This window comes from Stylophora pistillata, chromosome 1 (genome assembly GCF_964205215.1).
Source record: "Stylophora pistillata chromosome 1, jaStyPist1.2, whole genome shotgun sequence".
NCBI lineage: Eukaryota > Metazoa > Cnidaria > Anthozoa > Scleractinia > Pocilloporidae > Stylophora > Stylophora pistillata.
This window is the reverse complement of record NC_142519.1, coordinates 26,366,660-26,390,960: the sequence shown is the minus strand read 5'-3', so window position 1 is coordinate 26,390,960 and position 24,301 is coordinate 26,366,660. Positions and strand designations below refer to the sequence as shown.

General features: G+C 36.3%; 2 protein-coding genes across 2 annotated transcripts; one reads left to right on the top strand and one right to left on the bottom strand.

Annotated features, from left to right (window-relative positions):
* Window positions 1–2,547: 2,547 nt before the first annotated feature.
* LOC111320637 (alpha-centractin) lies at window positions 2,548–12,208 on the bottom strand. Its single transcript, XM_022923286.2, has 17 exons — window positions 12,064–12,208; window positions 11,851–11,915; window positions 7,777–7,852; window positions 7,514–7,552; window positions 7,295–7,339; window positions 7,159–7,200; window positions 6,989–7,051; window positions 6,648–6,709; window positions 5,919–6,041; window positions 5,008–5,101; window positions 4,849–4,884; window positions 4,660–4,716; window positions 4,109–4,189; window positions 3,918–4,011; window positions 3,144–3,205; window positions 2,938–2,978; window positions 2,548–2,796 (listed from the first exon to the last, which is right to left on the bottom strand). Exons 1-17 carry the CDS (start codon window positions 12,109–12,111, stop codon window positions 2,694–2,696), a joined length of 1,131 nt encoding a protein of 376 aa, XP_022779021.1. The 5' UTR covers window positions 12,112–12,208; the 3' UTR covers window positions 2,548–2,693.
* A 60-nt stretch (window positions 12,209–12,268) lies between these two features.
* On the top strand, window positions 12,269–23,347 carry LOC111320662 (phospholipid phosphatase 5). The gene is made up of 8 exons (XM_088746897.1): window positions 12,269–12,367; window positions 18,034–18,139; window positions 18,654–18,741; window positions 19,114–19,177; window positions 19,410–19,534; window positions 20,381–20,551; window positions 21,010–21,033; window positions 21,899–23,347. The coding sequence occupies exons 1-8, from the start codon at window positions 12,279–12,281 to the stop codon at window positions 22,078–22,080; spliced, it is 849 nt and encodes a 282-aa protein (XP_088603023.1). The 5' UTR covers window positions 12,269–12,278; the 3' UTR covers window positions 22,081–23,347.
* Window positions 23,348–24,301: the final 954 nt, after the last annotated feature.

The window sequence follows — 24,301 nt, the reverse complement described above, 5'->3', positions numbered from 1 at the left end:
TATTAAAAGTAACAAAATCTTTTTTGGTGAAGATAATTGGAATCTAGTGTTGCATAATTATTTTGACAAATTTGGCTCAGAAATGTACACATTTTCAGTTAATGTGAAGCATCTACAATAAGGCCTACCTTGTCATTTGAAGAGCAATCTTCATCTGAATATCTTGTTTTCAGAGAAGTTAGGGTTTTCGCGGGAAAATTTCAGATCGATTCACTCTGCCTCCTAATCTAGCCTCAAATGTTTAGTGGCTAGGTACATAAGGGAAGTAAAATGCTTTAAGTTTCGAGTGTCCACATAAGGTGTAGTTTAATACGAAGCTGAGACAGTAGCAAAAGAGATAAGGGTAAGAAAGATTGAACAAGGGTTAAGTGGCAGACTCGAGATAAACCCAATCAAAGAGAGCGTAAAATTTGCTTTGTTTTTTTGAAATTTCAGGAATGCAGTGTTTTACTTTATGAACGTAAAATGGATATCAATCTCCATGAATGCTGTATAAAGGGTGTAACACTGGTCAAAAGTTGTATATGAAAGGAACTCTTAGGTGGTTCATTCCAATACAGAATTTTATAAAGGAGATGTACTCCTCTTCCCCCAGCTCGACTCCTCAGTTTGTTTCCCCTATCTGGGCCTTTGTAGCAACATGTCACTGCTGTGTCAGTCAGTTGCTTGGCTGCTTGTCTTTTCTTTTCCAGCAGAACTATATCAAGAGCCAATTCAAACAGACGGAAAGTTCCCTCATTTCATATGGCTTAATACAATCTTACACCCACTCCATGAGGTACCTGGATGCAGTGTTTAACTGAGTGCTCATTGTTCTTTTTCATACATCACTGTCCATCATTCTTTTAAGAATCAGTTTAAAAACAACAAACAAGATAACAATGCAAAACAACACCCTGATAACATTATTATATGCATAACTGCCTACCAAATAGCAAGACCCATGCTAAATAAAAAATCCAGTAGAACTACCGGTAATATAGGGATAATTTTTTATAGACGAGTTGGTGAAATGATGATCTTTAATGAAACCACAAGAATAATTGTCTTCCTGACAGTCTGCCAAGCATTTCTAACATATTATTTTAGTTCTGAGTTGATGTTAAATAAACCTGTTTATTAGCTAATATCATTCTTAATTCGCACTACCTGCTTGAAAATGTATTTATACAGTAAGGAGACATTTTCATTGGTCACTCCCACTAGTAAAAGGGCTTTAAAGGAAAGTGCATATTACTTTCATCTGCACAATTTCACAGTACAGATAAAAATTGCCTGCTTACAACCTTCCGAGACTTCAACAACTCACTTAATTGTTAAAAAATTGTCTTCAAATGTGCTAAAATGGTGACTATGGCCAATAATTGACATACAAAACAACTCAGAAACATAGCTGAACACACCTAAATGGTAAGAATCAGAACAGAGCATCAAAAAATAACCATTTTGAAAATTTAAATGCAAGAATGCCTCTCTGTGAACTCATTTATATTTAAACATATTGCTAAGATTTGAAAAAAAGGGGAATGAAACTTTGAAACATCAAAGGAGGCAGCCACATTTACTGAGCAAGATTACAAACAGCAGCCTCTGCATTTGAATTTTTAGCACATTTAAAGAGAACTTTTATGAGAATAGACTACTCTATAGGATCTCAGGAGGCCAAAATTGTTATAATTTCATACAGACCCTTTGAAGCAGAGATGAAAATAACATGATCTGTAAAGTATACTTCTTTGTGGAATACAATCTACAACTTTGTGAAAAGTGATGAAAGAAGTGCACTCACAACAGAATTGTTTAACCTGCTCTAACCCTGATCAGAGATCTGATTTTGAGTTATATTAATTTTGGACAGCATGTGCATATTGTTAATTCTTTCATCCTTGTAGATTGTCTCCTTGCCAAGATCTTTATATTGCAAGGAGAATGTCATAATTGATCAAGAGGGATGTCCACAGAAAAAAGATGAAGCAAAATAATTAATGTTAAGGGGTAAAGTGATTTCAAATTTGTCAAAAGGGTTCTTTGTCCCTTGAATGCTATCTCTATAACTATTTTTGCATCTGCAAATGAAAACCACCTACACCAACTTCATACATAATATTTATCACTCAGCCAGTAATGTCCTATGCAATATTTGCATTGCAATTTTCTTAACTAGTTCTGGGACTTTTCTCTAGTTCTTCTTAGGAGAATGTATGCATAGCTTCTGTTAAGTTAAGAAGTGTCACCTAAGATAGAGTTTTACATAAGAGTCAACCGCCAGCAAAATTTTTGGTTACTCTTCAGGCCTTTGCCAGATACTTCAGTTGTCACCTCATGGTATGGGAGGTAAGACAACTGTAGAGCCACAAAAAAACTGGAAACACAACACCTCTTCCTTTTCATCATCTCCCTATTTCAAAGCTGAAACAAAACCATGAGTAAAAAATCCCTCCTTCCACAGGCATTGTTTAAGTGAATTTCTTGGAGAACACAACAAAAGTTCATCCAAATATTACAACTGTAAGGCAATCAAAAGAATAAATCTCATTCCTTAGATCCTCATCTACAAAGTAGTCACAAAGTTGTCACAAAGTTGTCACCAGAATAGAACTGAGAAATGAAGCCCATATGTGTAACTTACATGACACTTGTCTTATATCTACATTTCTCTATAATTTAAACCATATAGCTCAGCCTAATATAGCTTAGAAGGTCTTGCGATGAATGGCTCTGGCTCCTTCATCATCATATTCTTTTTTGGACACCCACATCTTCTTGAATGTGTCTAGAGATGCTAAAATAGAGCCCCTAAAATAACAAAAAGGAGAACAAGGATTTTTGACATGAAATAGTAAGATAGCAAAGTTTTAATGACAAAATATGTTCTACAATATACTAAAAAAAAAAAGGACGATGACATATACTTGAACTAGTGGGAAGCAAACTTACCCAAACCACGTTGAGTAGAGTCTTTCTGGAGGAGCTGAAATCTAATGGGGAACAGAAACATAAATAAATTAATAACAACAAAATTGCCTTCTGTCACACTGATAAACACTCAGATAATTATGTTATGTCACATTAACAGCCCTTGCTGTAGCTGTATGTAGCTTCAAGTAATTACATGTAAAAAGAATTATTGACAGCATACAAACCCTAATTTTTATATCTTTTGGTGCCAATTTTTTCACCTCACTCAACAGCCGATCTCCAAAGCCTGTAAAAAAGAAAACTCAAAACTGAGGACTTCCTTTGTTTAAATTAATTTTTTTAACCAGTTTAATAATTTCATTAGGTTTACAAAAAGCCCAAGTTTGGGCATCAAGGATTTGTTGTCAACAGGGTAACTTAAAATTTATTTGCTGATTTGCCCGTGCTAAGAGTGTACATGTAAGTTCACCACAAATTTGGCCATTTCCTGAAATGTATTACCTCCCAGAGGCGATGAATACTATACTTATAAATGGGCAATTTGATTGAGGCTTTGAGCTACCGTAATTCCTTTTATATTCCAAGCTTTTCTCAATATACCACATCTTCATTCCCTGATGATGATGCAGTTTGGCAAAAGCTTGGAATAAAAGAAAAACAGTACCTCAATTTCTCAATCATTCATTTAATCAACATGATACTGAAAGACAACACAAACATTTACAATGTACTATACTTTTTACGTCAATGAATTATTTGTGACAAGGTTGGGAGATGAGACAAACTTAAAAGCAAATAGTGTTCTCCTGATGTGACACAAAATGCTCTTAGATAATATACAAGGAGAGGTTATAGTCACTAGCAGAACTCAAACGTTGGGCAACTTGCCAAGAAAACCAGAAGTGTTTTACCTTAGACAATATCTACATTGACACAAGTTAACATAAAGACTTCTGAAGTTTGAGTCAAAGCATCCAAAGACATAACACTTCTATTACCTTTAAATAGAGTTGAACCACCAGAGAGCACAATATTTGAGTAGAGAATTCGCCTCAGATCCATGTCAGATTTTTGAATAGCAAATGCCAATACCTAACAAAAGACAAAATCATTATTCAGTTATAGTTCATTAGGTGAAAACACTCTGGCTTAATATGGTTGGCAGTAGTATTAAGTCAGTCTCCCTTACCTCATGGATTCCTTCGCATTCCTCTCCAACCAAGTCAGGTCTAAACAGAAGTTCTGGTGCTCTGAAACGTGCTGGCCCAACCTATATCAAACAAGAATAAGTAATTAGTGAAAACTGAACATTCTCCAACATTACCAAAGTGTTTCTGTCTGGGTATCTGGGTATAACAATCAAAATAGTGGGTAGGTATGGAGGGTAACTTCTGATTCAAGTCACACTCACAAGATATATATATATATATATCTTATTAAACGTTTTATTGTGTGGTATTTTTACAAGTTGTGCATATCTTGACGAACCCGTAGGGCGAGTCAAAATACAAATGAGTAAAAATACTCAGCAATACTACACAACAAAATGTTTATAAGAGATTTATCATCCAACACACCAAATTGTTATTCAGTGCAGGCAAATTTCGTGGATATTTCTTGAGTTCAAATATCACATGATATTTGTACACATCTTGTATGTTATTTATACTCTATAAAGCACATTTGGATAATAAATAACTTTAATCAGTTTTTAGATAATTTTGATGGAAAAGTCTTTACCTCTAATATACTTCCATCAGGTAGAGCATATTGCATCCTCTCTCCTTCCATTGACTCCTGCAAATTTCATCAATAATCATTAACATTTTTCCTATTAAATAAAAAGGGGTCGAAACATCAAGACAATGAAATACAACTCAACTATGTCTCTCAGAATGTTTGGAATTAATTTTGATCTTTTCTACTTACCTCTTTCTGTGGGTTTATTGCAAGGTAGCAAGCACGCTGGAAAAAGAGAAATTCAACACTTAGTTTTTTTATAATTTTGTTCTAAAATGTATTTGCATTGACCACTCACAAGCACAATTACAGTTTATGTGCAAACAGATACCTAGTTTTTTTTCTCACCTCTTTAATAGTTCTTACAATTTCCAGTTCAGATGACGAATGAAAGTTGAAGCCCTCCTTTCTCAAAAGCAATCTTAGATATGCAGTTACATCTCTGTTGACAGTACAATGTAAAGTGGAGAATAATGATTTACTCTCTCGAACCAGCCGAAATTAAGATCCACTTAATGTTAATAATAATAAAAATAATAGTGGTAGTAGTTGTAATGTTAATAATAATGACAATACCGGTAATAGTAGTGAAAACTTCAGATATTGTTATAACAGCTTAACAGTAACAAAAAAATAACCTAATGACATGATGCATGGCTTAAAAATTTTAAAATGCACAAAATCAAAAGGTTTGCAGGTCTCAAACAAGGACAAAGACTATGGCTTCAGAAATGTTACAAAAAAAAGCTGGGTGTCATCATAAAATGAAATCCCCGAATGAAGATTGTGAGAACTTTGAAGACGATCAAAATGAAAGATTTTGGAAAATCATCCTGTATTGTATATAAATCAAAATTTAAAAGTAATCAAAAAGCTCAACAGATGAGAGTTTGGATATATATAAGTTCACACAGCAACCAAGTGGACAATCAGACATGGTTTGATACTACTCTGCTACTTCAAATTGTGATAATGTCGGCTTGCTATCTGACACCTATAAATTACACCTCGTCAGAAAAAAGGGCAATTAAATTAGTGAGCATATAAAAGGGGCCTCTTGTTGCAATGATCAGATCACCCCTGATGAAGGCACTAGACAGGAGTGTGGAAATGTTGGGTCAATGTACTGTAATTTTGGTTACATTCATTAAATCTTTACACCAGAATAGCATCAAACCATGTCAGATGAGACTTAAATAAACAGTACAATATATAAATTGCAGTTGGATTATTTTGTGTTCATTTAACATAAAACATACCTTCCAGCAATATCTGTCCTCATAATTGAGTGTGGCATAGCAAAGCCTTCATAAATAGGGACAGAGTGAGACACTCCATCACCAGAATCTAACACCACACCTGTGGTACGACCTGAAGCATACCTGAAGAGTAACAAATTGTGGTCAATACACTTAATACAATGCTAAGACCAACAAGGGTAAGAATGGTTTAATAAATGGTTATTTGTTGTATGTTGGCCGTAATGTGGTTTGGGACTCCAACCAGAGAATGCTACTGGAAACATTTTTTCATCTAGTAAACAGAGAGTATGAGCTGGCTGCAAACAATTCTTTGGTTGCGCAGACTGAGCAATTAGCGGGTACAAGAAAACCCATACTATTCTACTTTTCTTTGACTTAAATCTGATGCTATGATCTCACTGACATAAACAAAAATTGAATTGGTTTGAAAAATTTATAAACAAAGGAAAATTTAAACCACAGCTTAACCAATTCAAATAAAGGATTCCCTTCATCTTGCCCACTCTTAGAGCCTGCCATGAAATGACAATTGTTATTTCCACTACCCGCATTAAACTACTAACATTAGTTAAGTTCCATTTATCATCTTTTTTCCCTACTTATTCAATCATTATTATAAATAAACCTGACAGGGTTTCCTTAGTAAAAAGAGTCACATAAACAGAACCTCCAATAAGGAGCAAAAGCAAAATGATGGTAAGAATTCAATGAAAAACCATTACTTACAAACTAAGCACTGCTTGCATGGATATGAACAATGCTGGTACATTAAATGTCTCAAAGAATATCTGTGGGCAAATCGCATCAAACGAAAAATGAGCAAAACATGAAAACATGCTTGAAAGTCGCTTTAGATGATTTACTAAATTTTAGACCAAGCTTTTACCAATTAGTTTTAATTGCTAACTTTTTTGTGAAAGAAATTTTCAGCATTTGTTCACAAATACTTGACCTCTCAACTGTCATTTTGATATGGAGGAAACTAATACTACTGTAGTCCCCTCCTCTCCCACCCCTCCCCCACCCAAAAAAAAATACAGCTCTAGTTTCTTTTCATTATTTCTGACCTCTGCTGATTTTTCTCTGTTTCTGCGAGGATTCAGGGGAGCTTCTGTTAATAACACAGGATGCTAGAAAAGAAAATACCATACTTCACAATACTGTCTTTGGAAATACCAAGGTTATGGTAAAAATAATGTCAAATGTCAGTAATCTATGACTCAGATAAGATGTTTACCTCTTCTGAAAATGTTTGAAGCTGGTCTTTGGAATATATATACTTGAAAAAAAAAAAGTCAAAATGACAAAAAATGTCAGTCTGGCAAATAATATAAAAAATTCAAGAAATTTCATTGATCGAATCTCCCTTCTACCTGCCAAATTCTTTCCATGTCATTCCAGTCTTTTACAACACCATGCTGAAAACATAGAGAGAAAAGAATAATTGATATATTGTCCATTTAAGTGTCACATTACACTGTATTATACCCAAGAGGTGCATCTGGTCAATAATAACATAATTGTGTAAGTTCTGATTTGGAATCTGATGTAAAGACCAGGGATTACAAGGCAAGTATTTGATCTTCTCTTACCTCCATGGGATATTTGATATTTAACAGGCCTCTGTGTTCCTGAAAAGAAGAGCATCAGAGATAGCCATTTGTTAATTCAAGAACATCTAAGCATGAGCTACTTTGTATACAATAAATCAGAGGTTTAACTCAGCCTCAGCCTTAAATCTTACAAAACACTGACAGTAAAAATAGTAATTTCTTTTTCATTAATCAACATTACCAGATTTTTCAGTCATCTACCCATGGGTGCAAGAAAATCTTTCACTTTACAACACACACACCTCAGCTTTAGGTCCAATAAATATGTCACCCTCTAAGGCACCGGCCATGACACGAACATGTTTGGGTCTGCCCACACTGATACAAAAAATGTGTAAACGTGCAACAATTAGTGTCCATGGAAAAAACTTTTCACTTCTCATCCTAGTGAAATATTCCTGTATAATACAGTTGGTTTTCCATAGGACAGAAAATTCTTATAACAGGGCTTGTGCATCACATCAAAGAAATTGGACAGCAGTTTGAGTCATCCAGTTGACAATGGTAATACGACTGAGTGGAGCCCAGTTTGGTCTGCAATCATACAAGTGATTAACAAAATCAGACGATAGTGAAACAGGAGTCTGATCTGTTAGTAATGAGTATGATTACAGACAGAATTGGACGAAATGAAGTCTTGTTACCAGTTAATCAAAATTGTGACAAAAGTTGACAAAGAAACCCAACATCGGTTGTATGTTTTTCTAAAAAAATAAAAGTTAACTCAGCACACATATGATATGCACTGTTCACTTGCACAAGCATGACATGTCAACTGTCCAATTCCAACATCCAGTTACAAGCATGAAGCATATACTGACCTACACATGTTCAAATCCAGCTAGTGATGACCAATTACATTTGAGAAATTTGTTATAGTTTTGATTGGGTATGTCCATATTCATAACACATCATAATTTAAAGTTGTGTGCTTACTTTGTACACCTTTAAAGTGCCCCTGAGATCAAAATTTTCGTACATCATTTTTTTTCCATTTTCGTGTTCAGTGTGTCTCCTTCGCCTACTCTGCCAAATTTCAGTTTAGACCAAGCACCAGAAATATCTTTTTTCGGGCCGTTAAATTCATGATTTCACATCCGCCATTATTTGATCATGTTCCGGAAGTTGATTGCAGGACTCAGAGGAAGTGATGTCAAAGGCTTAATGCGAAAATCTCACATGGCAAAACGTCAAGCAAACATAACAGAGTGCTTTACTCTATTCTCACAAAAACTAAACAAAAATGACTGGGCATCGATGCATAATTCAAAGCTGAAGTAATCGTGCAGAACATGCTGCAGGTATTTCTCTGCATTGGAGCCTTGCAAATAGATCAGACCGGGAAAAACGGATGTGATTTGTGTGACCTCACCGAGTAAACTTGAATCCTACAGAAATATTGTGATCTACTCCAAACACTTCTCGGAGGACTGTTTCGTGAGATCTGTGTACTTTGAAGGATCTAGGCAAAGAATTCTGTCGGGTTCAGTGCCTACTGTTCAAGAAGAGAAGGGACAAGAAAAACCATCCTCAGTGCGATCTCGACGCCGGAAAGCGAAGTCTACGAACCTCCCCGGATTTTGTCACCTTTGCATAAAATGAGCTGATCAATATCCAACTTTAACAATTCTCTGGCAGAATACCTTACACAAAGGAAAGTACTCAGTGAACATTGTAAATAAGAATGATAAAATAGCCGAATTGAGGATTGAGATTTCTGACCACAAAGAGCTCACTTTTATACAAAAGAGATGAAAAATAATTATAATTGTATGCTCTGATTCTAAAAAAAGCTGGCTTTCATATCAGCAAAAGCAGAACAAACAGCTTAAGACAGAGCGTAAAAACACTTTAAAAGGAAGGCTTGCAGCCAAAATCCAAGAAAATGAAAATTTCTTTAAAAACCTGTCCAACTATCAACCATCTGACAGCCAGGTCAGCGTGCTATCAAAGGGTCTCAAATTCATCCCAACGCCCGTGACAAACAAATTTAAAATCAGGCCAACTTTTGCAAGATTTATTTGCAAGACGAATGCCCCTCAGTTACACCTTTCACAGACAAAACAAAGAACCACTTCTGTTTCATATCAAACTGAATGCCACCGGTTCAGTCTTCTATTGCCCTTCAGAGCTACTTGGAAAATTGTCATAACGCTACTTGCAGACTACATCTAAGCCAAAAATACTTTGTAACACAATGAGGTCACGGCTCTAAAAGAGTTAAAACAAACTCTGCTTTAAACCTCACTGAAGCAACACAACAATAGTCATCATGAATAAGACAGAAAAAACAAAAGAGGCCAAAGTGCAACTCAACAACAGAGCTCACTTCAAACCTCTCAAAGCACCGATAGTAAAAAACACGTAGGTAAGGGTTAATGAGATCATTGACCAATTGCATCGGGGAAAACACATTGATGGCTTAGAAATGGCTTTCACAAACTCCCAATATCCGCCTTTGGATACAAAATTAGCCATTGCCAAAAACTATTTTTACTAATCACCCGATCATTTCTTACAAAAAAGAAAAATCCCTTATGACAAGCAAAAATACAGTTCAAAGGCGCTAAAGCGATGTGACCACAAAAGCCACATGGGGAGTCCATGCCGTTCTGTGTTTATCTTTATTCACATGGCAAAAATTCATCGTTTGTCAGTCCAAAACTATCCACATTAGCTTCAGATAATTTCTGGGACAAATCATGGTCTGAAAAAGTCGACATTTCCCGACTGACAACGAAGCAGTTCTCAAAAAAGTGGTACGTGTGATTCTCTGCGCAGCGAACAAAGAGAGTTGTGACAAAGCAAAGCATAAGTTTGTTGAGCCTTTGATGTCATGATGACGTTTTTGGAGGCTTGGCTGGAACATGTTTTCAGCAATGGCAGACGATTTTTGGACGACTTTGAAGCAGTAAAAATTGGTCATCAAAGGTTTGTTTTGAGTTTTTAATGGCAAAATGGGGTCTTAACTTGACCCAATTCAACATTGTGTAAACAATTTAGCCAAAATAAAATGGTCAATTTTTGTCTCAGGGGCACTTTAACCCTTTCACTCATGAGATCTCATTGGTAATTCTCCCTACTGTCTGTGATATAACTCTTATGATGTTCCTTTAAAGAACTTGGTATTTGATCAACTAATGATCCACTGGTTGATATGTTTCTTTATTCTCATCACTTGTCTTCTTGATATTGTACTAGCATTGTAAGGAGAAATTCTGTCTTGGTCACTCATGACATCTCATTAGTAATTCTCCTTACTGTCTGAGATATAATTCTTATGATGTTCCTTTAGAGAACTTGGTATTTGATCAACTAATGATCCACTGGTTGATATTTTTCTTTATTCTCGTCACCTTTCTGCTTGATATTGTACTAGCATTGTAAGGAGAAATTCTGTCTTGGTCACTCATGGCAGGGCTCAACACTAACTTTTTAACTTACTAGCCAAGTGGCTAGTGGCTTCTTAGATTTTACAACAATTTCAGTTTATTTACTAGCCAAACTGGCCAGTGGAAATCGAAAACCACTAGCCAAAACTGAATTTCTACTAGTCTGAGGCTAGTGGGCTACCGTTAGTGTCGAGCCCTGTATGGGAGTGAAAGGGTTAAAAAAAGAGAATAAAACTGGACATCACTTAGTTGCTATATTTACTTTATACTATGCTAACTTTTTGGGGCATCTTAATTGGAAGGCAAAGTTTACCAAAATCACAAAACCTGGTTCTGTCCTGGTGTACCGGTTCACAAGGGAATTAACATTGTTCTTTCTTTGTTTAGGAGTCATTGGTTAGCTGTTGTGTATTGTTCGGTCTTTTGTATCGGCTCTTGTGAACCGGTACACGAGGACAGAACCCAAAACCTTCAAAAAGCCCTAGCAACTTAACCACACAGACATAAAGTAGACTGAACAACAGTTCATAATGTATTTGTTTGATTTTGTTGTATTGTTTGGGTCATTTCAAGCTCCAAGTGGACTCCACTTAGTACCATAAAGCTTAATAGCAAGTCTACAAGGCCATTACTGCATATCATTATCACCATAGACTTAAATTCAAATATTGGCCTTTAGAGCCATGCTTTAATATTGTTGTAAAATCCTCAGAGCTTAAATCAAAATCACACTATTTTCTCTCGATAGAAATTGATCACAGAAAAAGGATCGGGCCAATCAATCAATTTGATCATTTGAAAATAATCACGCTTTTAATTAATCACAAGCACAATAATTAAATTATGTACACATGGACATTACTTTTTTTTTTGTCTCAATCGAGGTGTAGTACAAGTTGTGGACAGAAACAATGAGAAACTTACAAATTTGGAAAATGGTATTTGGGAATCTGATCCCCAGCAAATCCAGCTTTGATGACTCCTGATCCCTATTAAGAATGAAATCAAGGTTAGAATACTAAAATATTGACTTATAACAAGTTAGTTACACCTGATTTTTTATACAGAACTCGGTACAAGCCCTAAAAAATTGTCATTCTTTCCAAAACCAATATCGTTGACAAACCTATCACATACATTGTCTATGACAATAGGCTGATTTGCTATCACGTCAAATTGGTCCATTTTGCCAGAGAAAAGAAGTACTATTTACACTGTCTTCTGAAAAACATAGAGCTCGGTTCAAAATGTAAAATGGCGGACAACCCTTTTTTCCACGTGATAATTTTTGACCAATGATGAAACTATGAATCCACAAATTGATTTGTATTTAACCAGCGGTTACCCGCAAAATGTCCAAGATGGCGGCGAAACTCAGGCAAGGTTCATGGAATGTATTGGCCGAAATCGGAGCACGAATGATCCTTTTTGCAATATTTATGTAAGTATTTTGTCTATTTATAGTTTTTTCTTAAATCAAAACAGATTTTTTACGAGATGCTGCCTTTCTACGTCCAATTTCATTCAATCCAGTTGGTCAGAAAGCCAGCTGTCGACAGTTCGTGTCGAAAGATTTCGTTGCTATGACTTCTTATCGTCGGCGAAAGAATGCTCCATTTTATGCTTGCGATTCGTTTATTTTGATTTAACCCGAGATTTATATTTCCAGTATATTTCAAAGCTAAAAAATTGGTTGTTAAAAATACGAACAAGTGTAACATCTAACATGCAGAATTAACAACCAAGTGACCGTAATTTAAATCAATGATTGACACGAGAGTTTTGTTCATGTGGCCACCGATTACTTCCTTAAATAGCAAGATCGTTGCGAGTGAGATCGTTCAACACTGTACTATGGTCAAGTCTCTCTTCTGAGCAAAAGACGAGGCTGTCTTTCTCAATAATTATGGAAAGAAACTTTATTGGCCCCCTGCCACGCTTGGCCTTTGGTAATAGCTTTATTGAGTACAAAACATCATCTAAATGTCTTGGGGTGACAATTGACAGCAAGCTATCATGGCAGGAGCACATAAAGAACGTTTGTAAGTCATTCAGGAACAAAGTTGCAGTACTGAATCGGATAAAGTTTTTACCGATACCAACCTTAGAAAACATTTATTATAAAACTATTATCCCTAGCGTTTTGTATGGCATTGTAGTCTGGGGGTCTTGTTCTTCAACCTTGACGGATGATATTGATCGAATTCATTTAAGAGCTACTAGAATTATTTACAACCTACCCCATAGCATCCACAGTGATGACATCATGAACGCTCCACATTGGAACTCTATTGTTTCATTTTACATCAGGAGACTTTTAGTTATTACGTACAATATCTATCATGGAAATAGCATTGAGCCTCTAAATGACTTAATAGTGAAATCCGAGACTCCTTATGACTTAAGAAAATCCCTAAAAGTTAAGGTTCATAGACCAAGAACAGAAATGGGAAGATCTTCGTTTAAGCACAGAGCTGCACTATCCTGGAACCTCCTTCCCGAAGACATAAAGAACAGTTCAAACTTAACTTCCTTCAAGAGAAAACTCAGGGAAAATAAGAGAATTCTGAAATCTATCAGTTTTGCTAAAGCTTCCTGCAGCGTTTCCTACAAATCTGTTGACTTTAAATACTTTTAACATTTACTCCGTCTTGTTATTAATATTTATTTCCTTTAATTGTCATTATTTACATACCATTTTCGGTCTATTCACTAATTAGGTATTTATTAATTGATAGTTTAGTTGATGCAGGTCCACATCAGGACGTAATGTCTTGCCTACCCCTCAACCTGCTTTATTAAATAAACTATGATGATGATGATGATGATGACAATTTCAAACAGATATTTGTGGACCGGACAGAACTACAGTAGTTCCCCAGATTCATGGAGATGACTCTGTTTGAGAACTTTTATAACATACCAGTTTGAAAACATGTATCTGTTTAAATTCGTCACCCTATCACAAATTTGAAGTGACAATTTCAGTTAAGCTTTTCCATTATTCCAGAGCAATTTGGCTTCCTGAAAGGGAAATCTTGTCTTTCTCCATTATTATTTTCATTTCACGACTGAGCCCATGAGAAAAACAAAGGCTTGATTTCTAAAGTCCTCAATACTATTTATGTGGTAACCAGTTGAAAGCTGCATCTGAAGTTAAAGATCTCAGAATCTACATTATACTTTGAACTTGTCGCGGAGTATGCAAGCTAACAAATGCGCAAACAGGGCAAACAGTGTACTTGGATTCATAAGGTGAGCGGTGGGTCCTAAAAACCCTGAGCTGTTTTCTAAACTTTATAAAAGCCTTGTCTGTCTGATACTCGAGTACTGCTCCCCAGTTTGGTGTCCGTGTTGTGGTTCAAATGTTACCTTTGGTTTGAATTTTTTAAACCAGTTAAGTTTTTCAAACTGGTTTGAAATTTTTAAACCAGTTCTATTATCAACTGTCTGAAAAAGGGCCTTCCTTTTTTGGGGTGTGGTTGAAAAATAGGGGCTTGGCTCTTTGGGGGGTTCTTAAAAAGAATTTTCGCTTATTAGAAGATTTCGTTATTCAGTTTTTTTTAATCAGAGAATGTTTAGAAATACATTTGATAATCAAAATTAACGGTAAAAAACTACGACGTTTCGAAGTCTGCATGACCTCATTATCAAGTAAAATGTTAAAACTGATGTAAAATTGTAGCTCAGAGATTATATACAAATAAAATTTGATAACTTCATTAGAATAATGAGCGTTCATTGTTATTGGTGTTTAGCATGTCAGATCGTGCAGTATATGTTTAAATAAATACTTTTGCACGTATTGAGTCAGACTGCGTGTTTAGCTTTGGTTTTTGTTCGCGAATGAATAGCATTTCGTGAATTAGGCAGTCCATTTTTCCGCGGCATTTCTTGAGAACAGAAAACATTTCCTCTAGGCTAGTGGACGCTACACCGTGGGCTTCTTTCAGATGCTTGCCAATGACAGAGGCTTTATGTTCTTTTATGCGTTGATGAAGATGGCGTGTGGTATAACCGATATAATCCGCATTGCACGAATCACATTTAAAAGTGTAAACAACGCATTGGTGGTTAATTAAAGCGGGCTTCTCTTCTTGTATCTTGAGCTTTCCCTCGATCTTACGACTCGTGAAAACTGGTTGTAGGTCAGTTCCGATTTTCCGGCTAAGATCTTTCAGCTGATGTCTTACTGTGTCGGCCGATTTTTGGTCTTTAAATGGTAAAGTTATTCTGACAGGTTTTTGTGTAGCCGCGTCAAGTTCAGTTGGGGTTTCGTGACGGCTTTGGATCGTAGAACTCGTGTACCAGGCGATAGCTGAGTTGATGAGTTTCACTGGGTACTTAAGCTTAGTAAACATCCGCTTGAGATGCTGGCATTCCTTCGTAAAAGATTCTTTCGTTGATGACAGGCGGTAAGCTCGGTTCAGCATTGTATTCAGCAGAGATCTTTTGTAACGCTGGTCGACATGGCTCTGGTAATGTAAGAACAACAAGCGTATATCATAAACCAACTGATACAGGACTGCTCTTACATTACCAGAGCCATGTCGACCAGCGTTACAAAAGATCTCTGCTGAATACAATGCTGAACCGAGCTTACCGCCTGTCATCAACGAAAGAATCTTTTACGAAGGAATGCCAGCATCTCAAGCGGATGTTTACTAAGCTTAAGTACCCAGTGAAACTCATCAACTCAGCTATCGCCTGGTACACGAGTTCTACGATCCAAAGCCGTCACGAAACCCCAACTGAACTTGACGCGGCTACACAAAAACCTGTCAGAATAACTTTACCATTTAAAGACCAAAAATCGGCCGACACAGTAAGACATCAGCTGAAAGATCTTAGCCGGAAAATCGGAACTGACCTACAACCAGTTTTCACGAGTCGTAAGATCGAGGGAAAGCTCAAGATACAAGAAGAGAAGCCCGCTTTAATTAACCACCAATGCGTTGTTTACACTTTTAAATGTGATTCGTGCAATGCGGATTATATCGGTTATACCACACGCCATCTTCATCAACGCATAAAAGAACATAAAGCCTCTGTCATTGGCAAGCATCTGAAAGAAGCCCACAGTGTAGCATCCACTAGCCTAGAGGAAATGTTTTCCGTTCTCAAGAAATGCTGCGGAAAAATGGACTGCCTAATTCACGAAATGCTATTCATTCGCGAACAAAAACCAAAGCTAAACACGCAGTCTGACTCAATACGTGCAAAAGTATTTATTTAAACATATACTGCACGATCTGACATGCTAAACACCAATAACAATGAACGCTCATTATTCTAATGAAGTTATCACATTTTATTTGTATATAATCTCTGAGCTACAATTTTACATCAGTTTTAACATTTTACTTGATAATGAGGTCATGCAGACTTCGAAACGTCGTAGTTTTTTACCGTTAGTTTTTTTTAAGTTCAACAAACCACTTCTCCCTCCTTATACTGTCATTCCCTTCATAAATCTACTTTTTCCAAACCCCTCTCATTACCTTTTGTCTAACCCCCCATAATATCTAACTATACCTTTTTTCCCTTTCTTTATATCTCTTAGTACTCACCAGGATTTGAACTCCCAACCTTTGGATTTGGAGTACTCTTCCTTATCCACTTGACCACACAATCAATCATTGCAATTTCACTCTTATTTCTTTGTCTTATTATTACCCATTCGTCCCAGGCTCCTCTCCATCAAAATCATAATTTATTCATACTGCATATATTAAACAAATCTGCACATGCCCATTTCTAGCAAGTGAAGCATGGAGGCCTTGCACGAAATTGCCAATTGTGTTCCTTAAGAAATGTTTGAAGCCAAAATTAAAGGCTTAAAAGGGTCTTTAAAGACAAACGAATCATGAGTAAATGTGTTTGTAGAAGAAGAGTTCTATCATTGAGTGACAAATTATCTCAAAGTAGTCACAGAACAAGAGCTTGACATTGCACCTTCGATCAAAACACCGGAGCTTTCAAAGGCAGAAATCAACAACATCAAGCGAAAAAAGTGGAAATATGCAAATGGCAAGTTATTAACCTCAGAAGGGAAAGAAGTTAAAAATTACTAACCAATTTGAAAATTTCAAACCAGTTTGAAAAATTTAAACTGGTTTAAAAGAATTCAAACCAAAGATTAAATTTGAATCACAACATCCGCACCTTAAAAAAGACTCTTGAAAACACCTTGGAGAAGGTACAATGTAGAGCATCCAAATGTGCCCTTGGAAAAATTGGGCAAGATATGACCTATGGAGAGTGCTTAAAAGTTCTTAAATGGCCAACACTTGAGCAAAGAAGATTATTCTCGTCACTTAACGAGTGTTCTAAGACAATAAGTAGACTTTATGGACTTGATCCCTCGGCATTTTTCACGTTTGCACACGATTTTCAGCCTTTAAGAGCCAATCACCATTTTAAACTTAAGTTTGCATCAGCGACCTTAAATAGTTACAAATATTCATTTTTTATACGTATAATTAATAGTTGGAATAATCTGCCAAAGGAAATCGCTAAGGCGGCAAACTTGAATATTCTTAAGAATAGACTGAGAAGTCACCTCGTAAATTTTGCTAGTTAACACTAAGTTCTTATTTTTGATGTATTATATATGTATATGTTGTATCTAAATTAATGTCGTAATCTATTTTATTATCAGGAGATAAACTAGGAAGGGATAACCTCTTTTATCTCCTTTTTACTTTTTATTGATTGTGAATAAACATCTATTATTATTATTATTCTTACTAATCAATCTGTAATCTTATCATATCAGAAGAATAACTTGAATATATGTTGTGGTTCAATTTTATCCTTGGTTTAAATTTTATTTTCCATTGTTTCAACCCTATTATCATACGTTACCATAACCAAAAACAATGGAAAATAAAATTTAAACCAAGGATAAAATTGAACCACAACATATACATGTGTTGTTGAACAGTCTGACCAACTAAACTAGCAGCACAAAACCAAAAACACACTTGCATTTTTGATAAAATGCATGGGTTTCAAGTGTACTGCTAGAGAATAAAGTTATATTTATACACATTAAGAGTAATCAACATTTTTTTTAAGTTAGCAAGCATTTTCATCTCTTCTCAGAGCACTGGAGTATACTTCAGCATTTGTGCGTGTCATTCATGATGAAGAAATGTGGCTTTACAAAAACCCTAAATCCAAAAACACAATCTCAACAGAAATGCTTTTTGTAAGTTGATGTTTTGTGTTTTTCTGTAGCTATAGTTACATGCCTTCAGCAACATGTATCAGCATTTAAGGAGCCAAAACACCACAGTTTTTATGAGGGCTGAAAGATTTGGTAACTCTTTGTTTTTTCCCCAAAACCCAATTTGATTATTAGATAGACTGTCAGTTTATTTATTTATTTATTTATTTCTATCAGAGGTCATGATCAATGGAATAAGCAAATGTTGCTTTTGAAATATAAATGACAGACTCCTATGGCCTTCTTTTGAATGTAGTGGGTCTAATTGCTAATTGCTCTTAAGCAATGGTAAAAAGGCTTATTTATATTCATGTAACAGAACATTTATTATGTCCACCATTATGAAAGAGGTCTATGATTTAATATTGTAGAAAGCCTCAATAAGTGATGCAGTATGACAATTGATGAGAGTTTCTTTATCTGTCCATAGAGGCATAAGAACTGTCTGTACAGTATGTGTCACTGTTTATTTAAGTTTTTGCTTTTGTTTTTGCAGGTGATAGCTGCAGTTCTTCCTGCTGCTCTAATCCTTTTACTAGGAGGACTAAGAAAGGACAAAATTGATGGCATACAAGCCATTTTAGGTATAGACTTGTAGGAGTAAACTGTGGTAAACACTCACTTCCTCTTTAAAGTTAACCCTTTAAGTCCCATGAGTGGCCAAATACAGAATTTCTCCTTACAATATCAATACAACATCAAGCAGACAAGCAACAAGAATAAAGGAAAATATCAATTAAGGGATTATTAGTTGATCCAACTCCAAATTATCCAAAGTAACATCAAAAGAATTGTATGGCAGATAGTTAGGAGAATAGCTAAGGAGATCATGATAGTGAAATGGTTAACTATCTTTCTTTTTTTGTTTTTGTCCACCAATTTGTATCCCTGTATCTTTCATATCAGGTCACCTTACTTATTCATTTGTTAATTCATTATCCTTGTTTGCTCTCCAGCTTTAACATTAACTCTTGGACTCAATGGAGTTGTGACAAACATAGTGAAAGTTCTTGTAGGCAGGTAAGGGCCTTATTTGATTTTATTGTCTGTTAAATTACTAGCAGAGGGATTTTAGTATGCAGGTTTTTTCTCCAGTTGAATATTAATTCTTTCACCTTTCCTACAGTTATAGCAAAACCTACACATAACTTGGCTTCTAATTTTTAAAAATAACAAAGCAAACTTGATTTTGTAGAGATTCTTGAGTAGAAGTATCATGAAAAGTTCTCACATGCTTGAGTTGTTTTTTCAGGCCTCGCCCAGACTACTTCTGGCGTTGTTATCCTAATGGAGTTATTCCAGCAAGTATAGAGTGTGATGGCAACCCAGATGAAATAATTGAGGGCAGGAAAAGTTTTCCAAGTGGTCATTCATCATGTAAGCAATCATTTCTAGGCAGGGTACGAGTTTCTGAAAATAAGAGATTTCTTGAAGGGAACTCCATTGTTTTTAAGAAACAGATTACCGATAAGCATAAAATTCATAAAGTTGAGAAAAACCCTACAATCAACAAAATAGAGGTTTTGCACAGCAGCCATGTTGGATGGCAGGAACAATAGATTATTTTACCCATGGGAAAAAAATATCTTTCTTATGCAAATATTTTCATTGTTCCTGCCATCCAACATGGCTGCTGTGCAAAACCTCTATAGAAAAAAGTCCAGGGCTGTCTCACCCTTATGTACGGTGGAAGGTAAAGTTTGCCCATGGTAAGCTTGCTGGACTGTGGATCAAAAGTTTCTGCCTTGAGCTTTTAAGTTTAGCCACGGTCACAGTGTTGTGTTCTTTGCCAAGAAACTAAACTCTCATGTTGCCACTTTCCCCAAGGAATTGGGGAATTGTTAATGAAACTTGATAAAATCCTGGTGTTACCTATGCTGAAGTTTCCTTTCATTGCAGAGGAGGAACTATGTTTTAAGTTACCATAAATAGAGATGAACTTCTGCAACCTGGGCTATTCAGCTCAAATGCAAGAGTTCAACTTTTTTTTACCCCCAGTGTGTCTAATCTGGATCAGTCATGAGTGGATCTGATCACTGCATATGAAGTCAGCCTGTGAATCAGTCTATGGATCAGGATTCATCAACTCTTATGATACTTCACTGTTTGAGTGATCTTGAATCACTGATGCAGATCCAGATCATCCCACAGGATCATCACAGCCACCTTTTTTGTGGTGGGACTGCCTAATTTGTACTGTTTGTGTATTTCTTCAATTTGCAGTTGCCTTTTGTGGCCTTGGCTTTATCTCTCTCTATCTTGCGGGAAAGTTACACTGCTTTCAAGCTCAGGGAAGAGGACAAGGGTGGAAGCTGTGTATTGCGTTAGCTCCTGTGATTGTTGCTATGGCATTGGCACTCACCCGATATTCAGACTATCGTCATCACTGGCAAGGTATATTAGACGATAGTGAGGTTACAATCACAGGGTTTGTTGATAGCAGTTTTGTAATAATTATTTATACAAGGAAGTCTGACAAATGGAAACTCCTGGAAGCTGTAAAAAAATGGCATTATGACACTCAAAAGTGAATCTGGCCTTGAATAGAATATCATTTAACAGTTCACATGGAGCTTAAGATACTTATGCCTTGAACTTTTATTTTACGCAAATTGAGCAAGAGAGAGAGAGAGAGAGAATAATTATCAGAAAAAAAAAGCATTCTCCCTTCCAGTGTACATTCAATCCAAACAATAGACTGTTATTTGTTATTTGTTGTACCAATTGATGAGAAGTAAGAAACAGGAAGCAAAAAATTTGTGCATAGGTGCTAAGCAGGAACACAGTAGCAAGGAACCTTAAAACAAGAATTAAGTTGAACTGTTTTCTTATCACTATCATTTTTTTCACAGACATAATGGTTGGTGCTATGATAGGTGAGTGGCATTGTTAACATCTCTTGAGGGTTATTGTAGGTTAGCGGTAACTAACTCACCGACATCATTAGTCAACTCGCTGACACGTTTGGTCAACTCGCTGACACCACTGGTCAACTCGCTTACACCACTGGTCAACTCGCCAACACCGGTCAACTTGCCGACTTCCATTTCGCTAACAACTTCCGTCAACTCGCCGACACTGATTTTTGTTATTTGATAGGTTATCAAAGACCAAAGACAATTGTTGATGAGTTGACTAATGGTGTGGGCGAGTTGGTTGTCAGTGAGTTGACATTCGACAAAATGATCGGACATCGTGTTGCAACACCTTTTGTTTTGTAACGTAATTTTCCTTCGTTCAAGCACTCTGGATTCAGTAGTGATTGAAAAAGTGTGTTTTTAAAATGAAAGATTAAAGAATTAACGAGTTCGCTCTCTTTTCATCTGTTTTGCATTGAGCATTGGTTGAAGATTTCGTGATATCGCGTTTCCTTACCACGGGAACCTGACAGAGGTGGTCATTTTCTCTTAAGTTTGACAAGGAGTTTCGTTTTTGAAGAAGATAGATATGAGTCGATTTTCCACGTCATTTAAATTTACCCTCAGCTTTAGGAATAACAAAGAGTTATGGCTTGGTGTGTTAGATATAAATACACAAAAAAACTAAGGATTACAGCAAAATGTAACTAGTGTTTTTAACAGATGGAGAAGATTCGCGTGGATTAATTTGATAAAATTAGGCTTGAATTTTCAAGATTGACAAACCGTGAATGGTTTGATCTCCAGAAGCGTTGTGTGCACCCTGCAAGTATGAGGTGGTATTCTCCCAAAAATATCGATTAAAAACGTTTCTTTGTTCCAGGTCTGTTCTTCGCCTATCTTTGTTATCGACAGTATTACCCTGCGCTCAACAGACCTCATTGTCACATGCCATACTATGCCATCATGCCGGCCAAGTTTGTTGGTGATGAACATGAGCACATGTTACCAGTGACTGTCAGAGAGATAAAGGACGTTCATCCTATTGTGACAAAATCTCTTTGACCACAGCTGAATCTTAGAATTAGATGTACGAGATATGGGATTTATATTTATTACATCGCTCGCAGCGCCCGTGGACAAGATGAAGCGAATCCTGTGTTCTGATTGGCTACCCAAGCAGGCAAGATGGGCCCATCTTGCTCGCTCATCTTGCTCGCTCGGGTTGCCCGCATTGATCCTGTGCATGATAAAAAAAAATATAGAGTTAGAACTAGATAATATATCTAATGGATTTTGCGCTATAGAAATAATAAAATTGTTAATATTATTAACTACGTTCGTAATTCTTGGACAATTTCGGCGATGGAAAACGCAAAAAGTGGCAGAAGATAGTCAAAACAAAGAAAACAGAAACGACTCTTGTGAGTTTGTTGTGCTACAAACACAGTTTGCTTTCTTTCCAGACTCTCGAAGTAAACAAGTCATTCCTAATTCTTATTAAAGCGAAATCTTTTTGCAAAATAACAAATCTTTTATTAACCAAGCTTGTTCGGTCAAGATGGCTGGATATTAGCCTCGTTCTTCTTTCGCATTTTTATGGACCTCGACTTCGTCTCGGTCCATAAAAATGCAAAAAAAGAACTCGACCAATATGCAGCCATCTTGACATCACGCTTGGTTAATGACCCATATGTATCGAGAATTATTTCTACTGATTTGGAATTTTAAAGGAAATCCTACAGAGAATTAATTTAAACCATTCCTCTCCCCACCCCCGTCGAATTGTTTCAGGACGAGTGTCAAGCATACGTAGTTTTTAAATAAAAAGAATTCACTCTTGTATACTGGGAAAAAGGGCGTCATATCAAACCACTTGTACTTTGAAAAGTTCTCTCCCGAAGAGTTCTAGAATCACAGGTGATTGTAGGCTTAAAAATGTAAATAAGATAAATTGTATTTTTGCACATTTAAATTGGGGGAAATTTTATTGGAAAATTGTCGTCAGAACTTTTCCTGTAAAGTTACAAGAAGATTATTTGAAGTTATAGATTTATTTCACAAATGTATTTTAAATACTTTTAGTTTAATTGCCTAGGTGATACAGAGATGTGCGCGCTCGGATTGGTCGACGATTGCGTTGCCTATCTCGCTATAATTACCTCGCGCGAGGTGATTCTCTAACTTATAAAATGGCTGCCTCGTGTTTTGTCGATGTTTCCGGGGAAATGATTTACACGATAGAGGAAAATTCAATTGCAAGTAGCACAGAAGTTCGAACGAAAAGATGTGAAGTTTTTGCCGATTGAATGAAATAAAATTGTCAAAACTGTTTGCTTATCTTGATACGAGTAATCAACGCTCTTGGGAAAAAAAAAAAGATGTGCCTGATGCTTTTTTTTTTTTTTTTTTTTTTTTTTATGATTTCACGGAATTTACAACAATTCGCAAGTACCTGAGCAATTACACCAAAACAATGATTCACCTTCAGTGAATAATTCAGTGCTTGTCTCTTCGTCTGTCTGTCACATTGGGGGAGATTCGCTTTTGATGATTGAGTCGACTTTCTTCACAGCTCAGTTTAGCTGGAAAATATGTTTTCGAGCGCTTAGAAAACCACCTCCCCATTGATGTATTCTGTTTTATGACCCACCCATTAATTTTTGAGCGATCTCACTGGGGAAACTGTACATGGTAAAAACTTATCGGAAATAAATCGCGGACTGTAGAACCCGTTAGATTCGGGGTTGATTTAAAGAGAAACCCCTAAAATTGGAAAACAAACCCCACAGATGTCAACTTTCCGCGATAGCCCTTCATAGCAACCCAAAAGATACCAAAAATGGAGTGAAAACTCTTACGATACCTGTATGGGCATACACTGGAGATTGAAACGGTGAGCGATTCACGTTAACATCTCTGAACATATTTCTTAATGCGTCGATCAATTAGAAACTTCAAAATCCCTCGAGCAACCCCTTGGCATTTGCCCCACCCAATTTTCTGCAAAAAGCGAGATCAGCACTTTTTTTTTCTATCACACTGACCAAGCTTTAAAGCTTAGGCCTTGTACACCTTTCTTCTGTGTCATTTGCTCGCGAAAGTGAACTGTTTACCTTTTAAAGTAACAATTTAGTCAACGGACTGATCGTGATCGTGGGAAACATGGAAGGTATTGTTCCAATTACAATTGCACACAGGAGCACTGTATAGGCTAGGTATAAAATGTATCTTTTAATGCATCCGAGCTACTAGAATCTCAAAGCCGTTCCCGTCACCAAGCGGT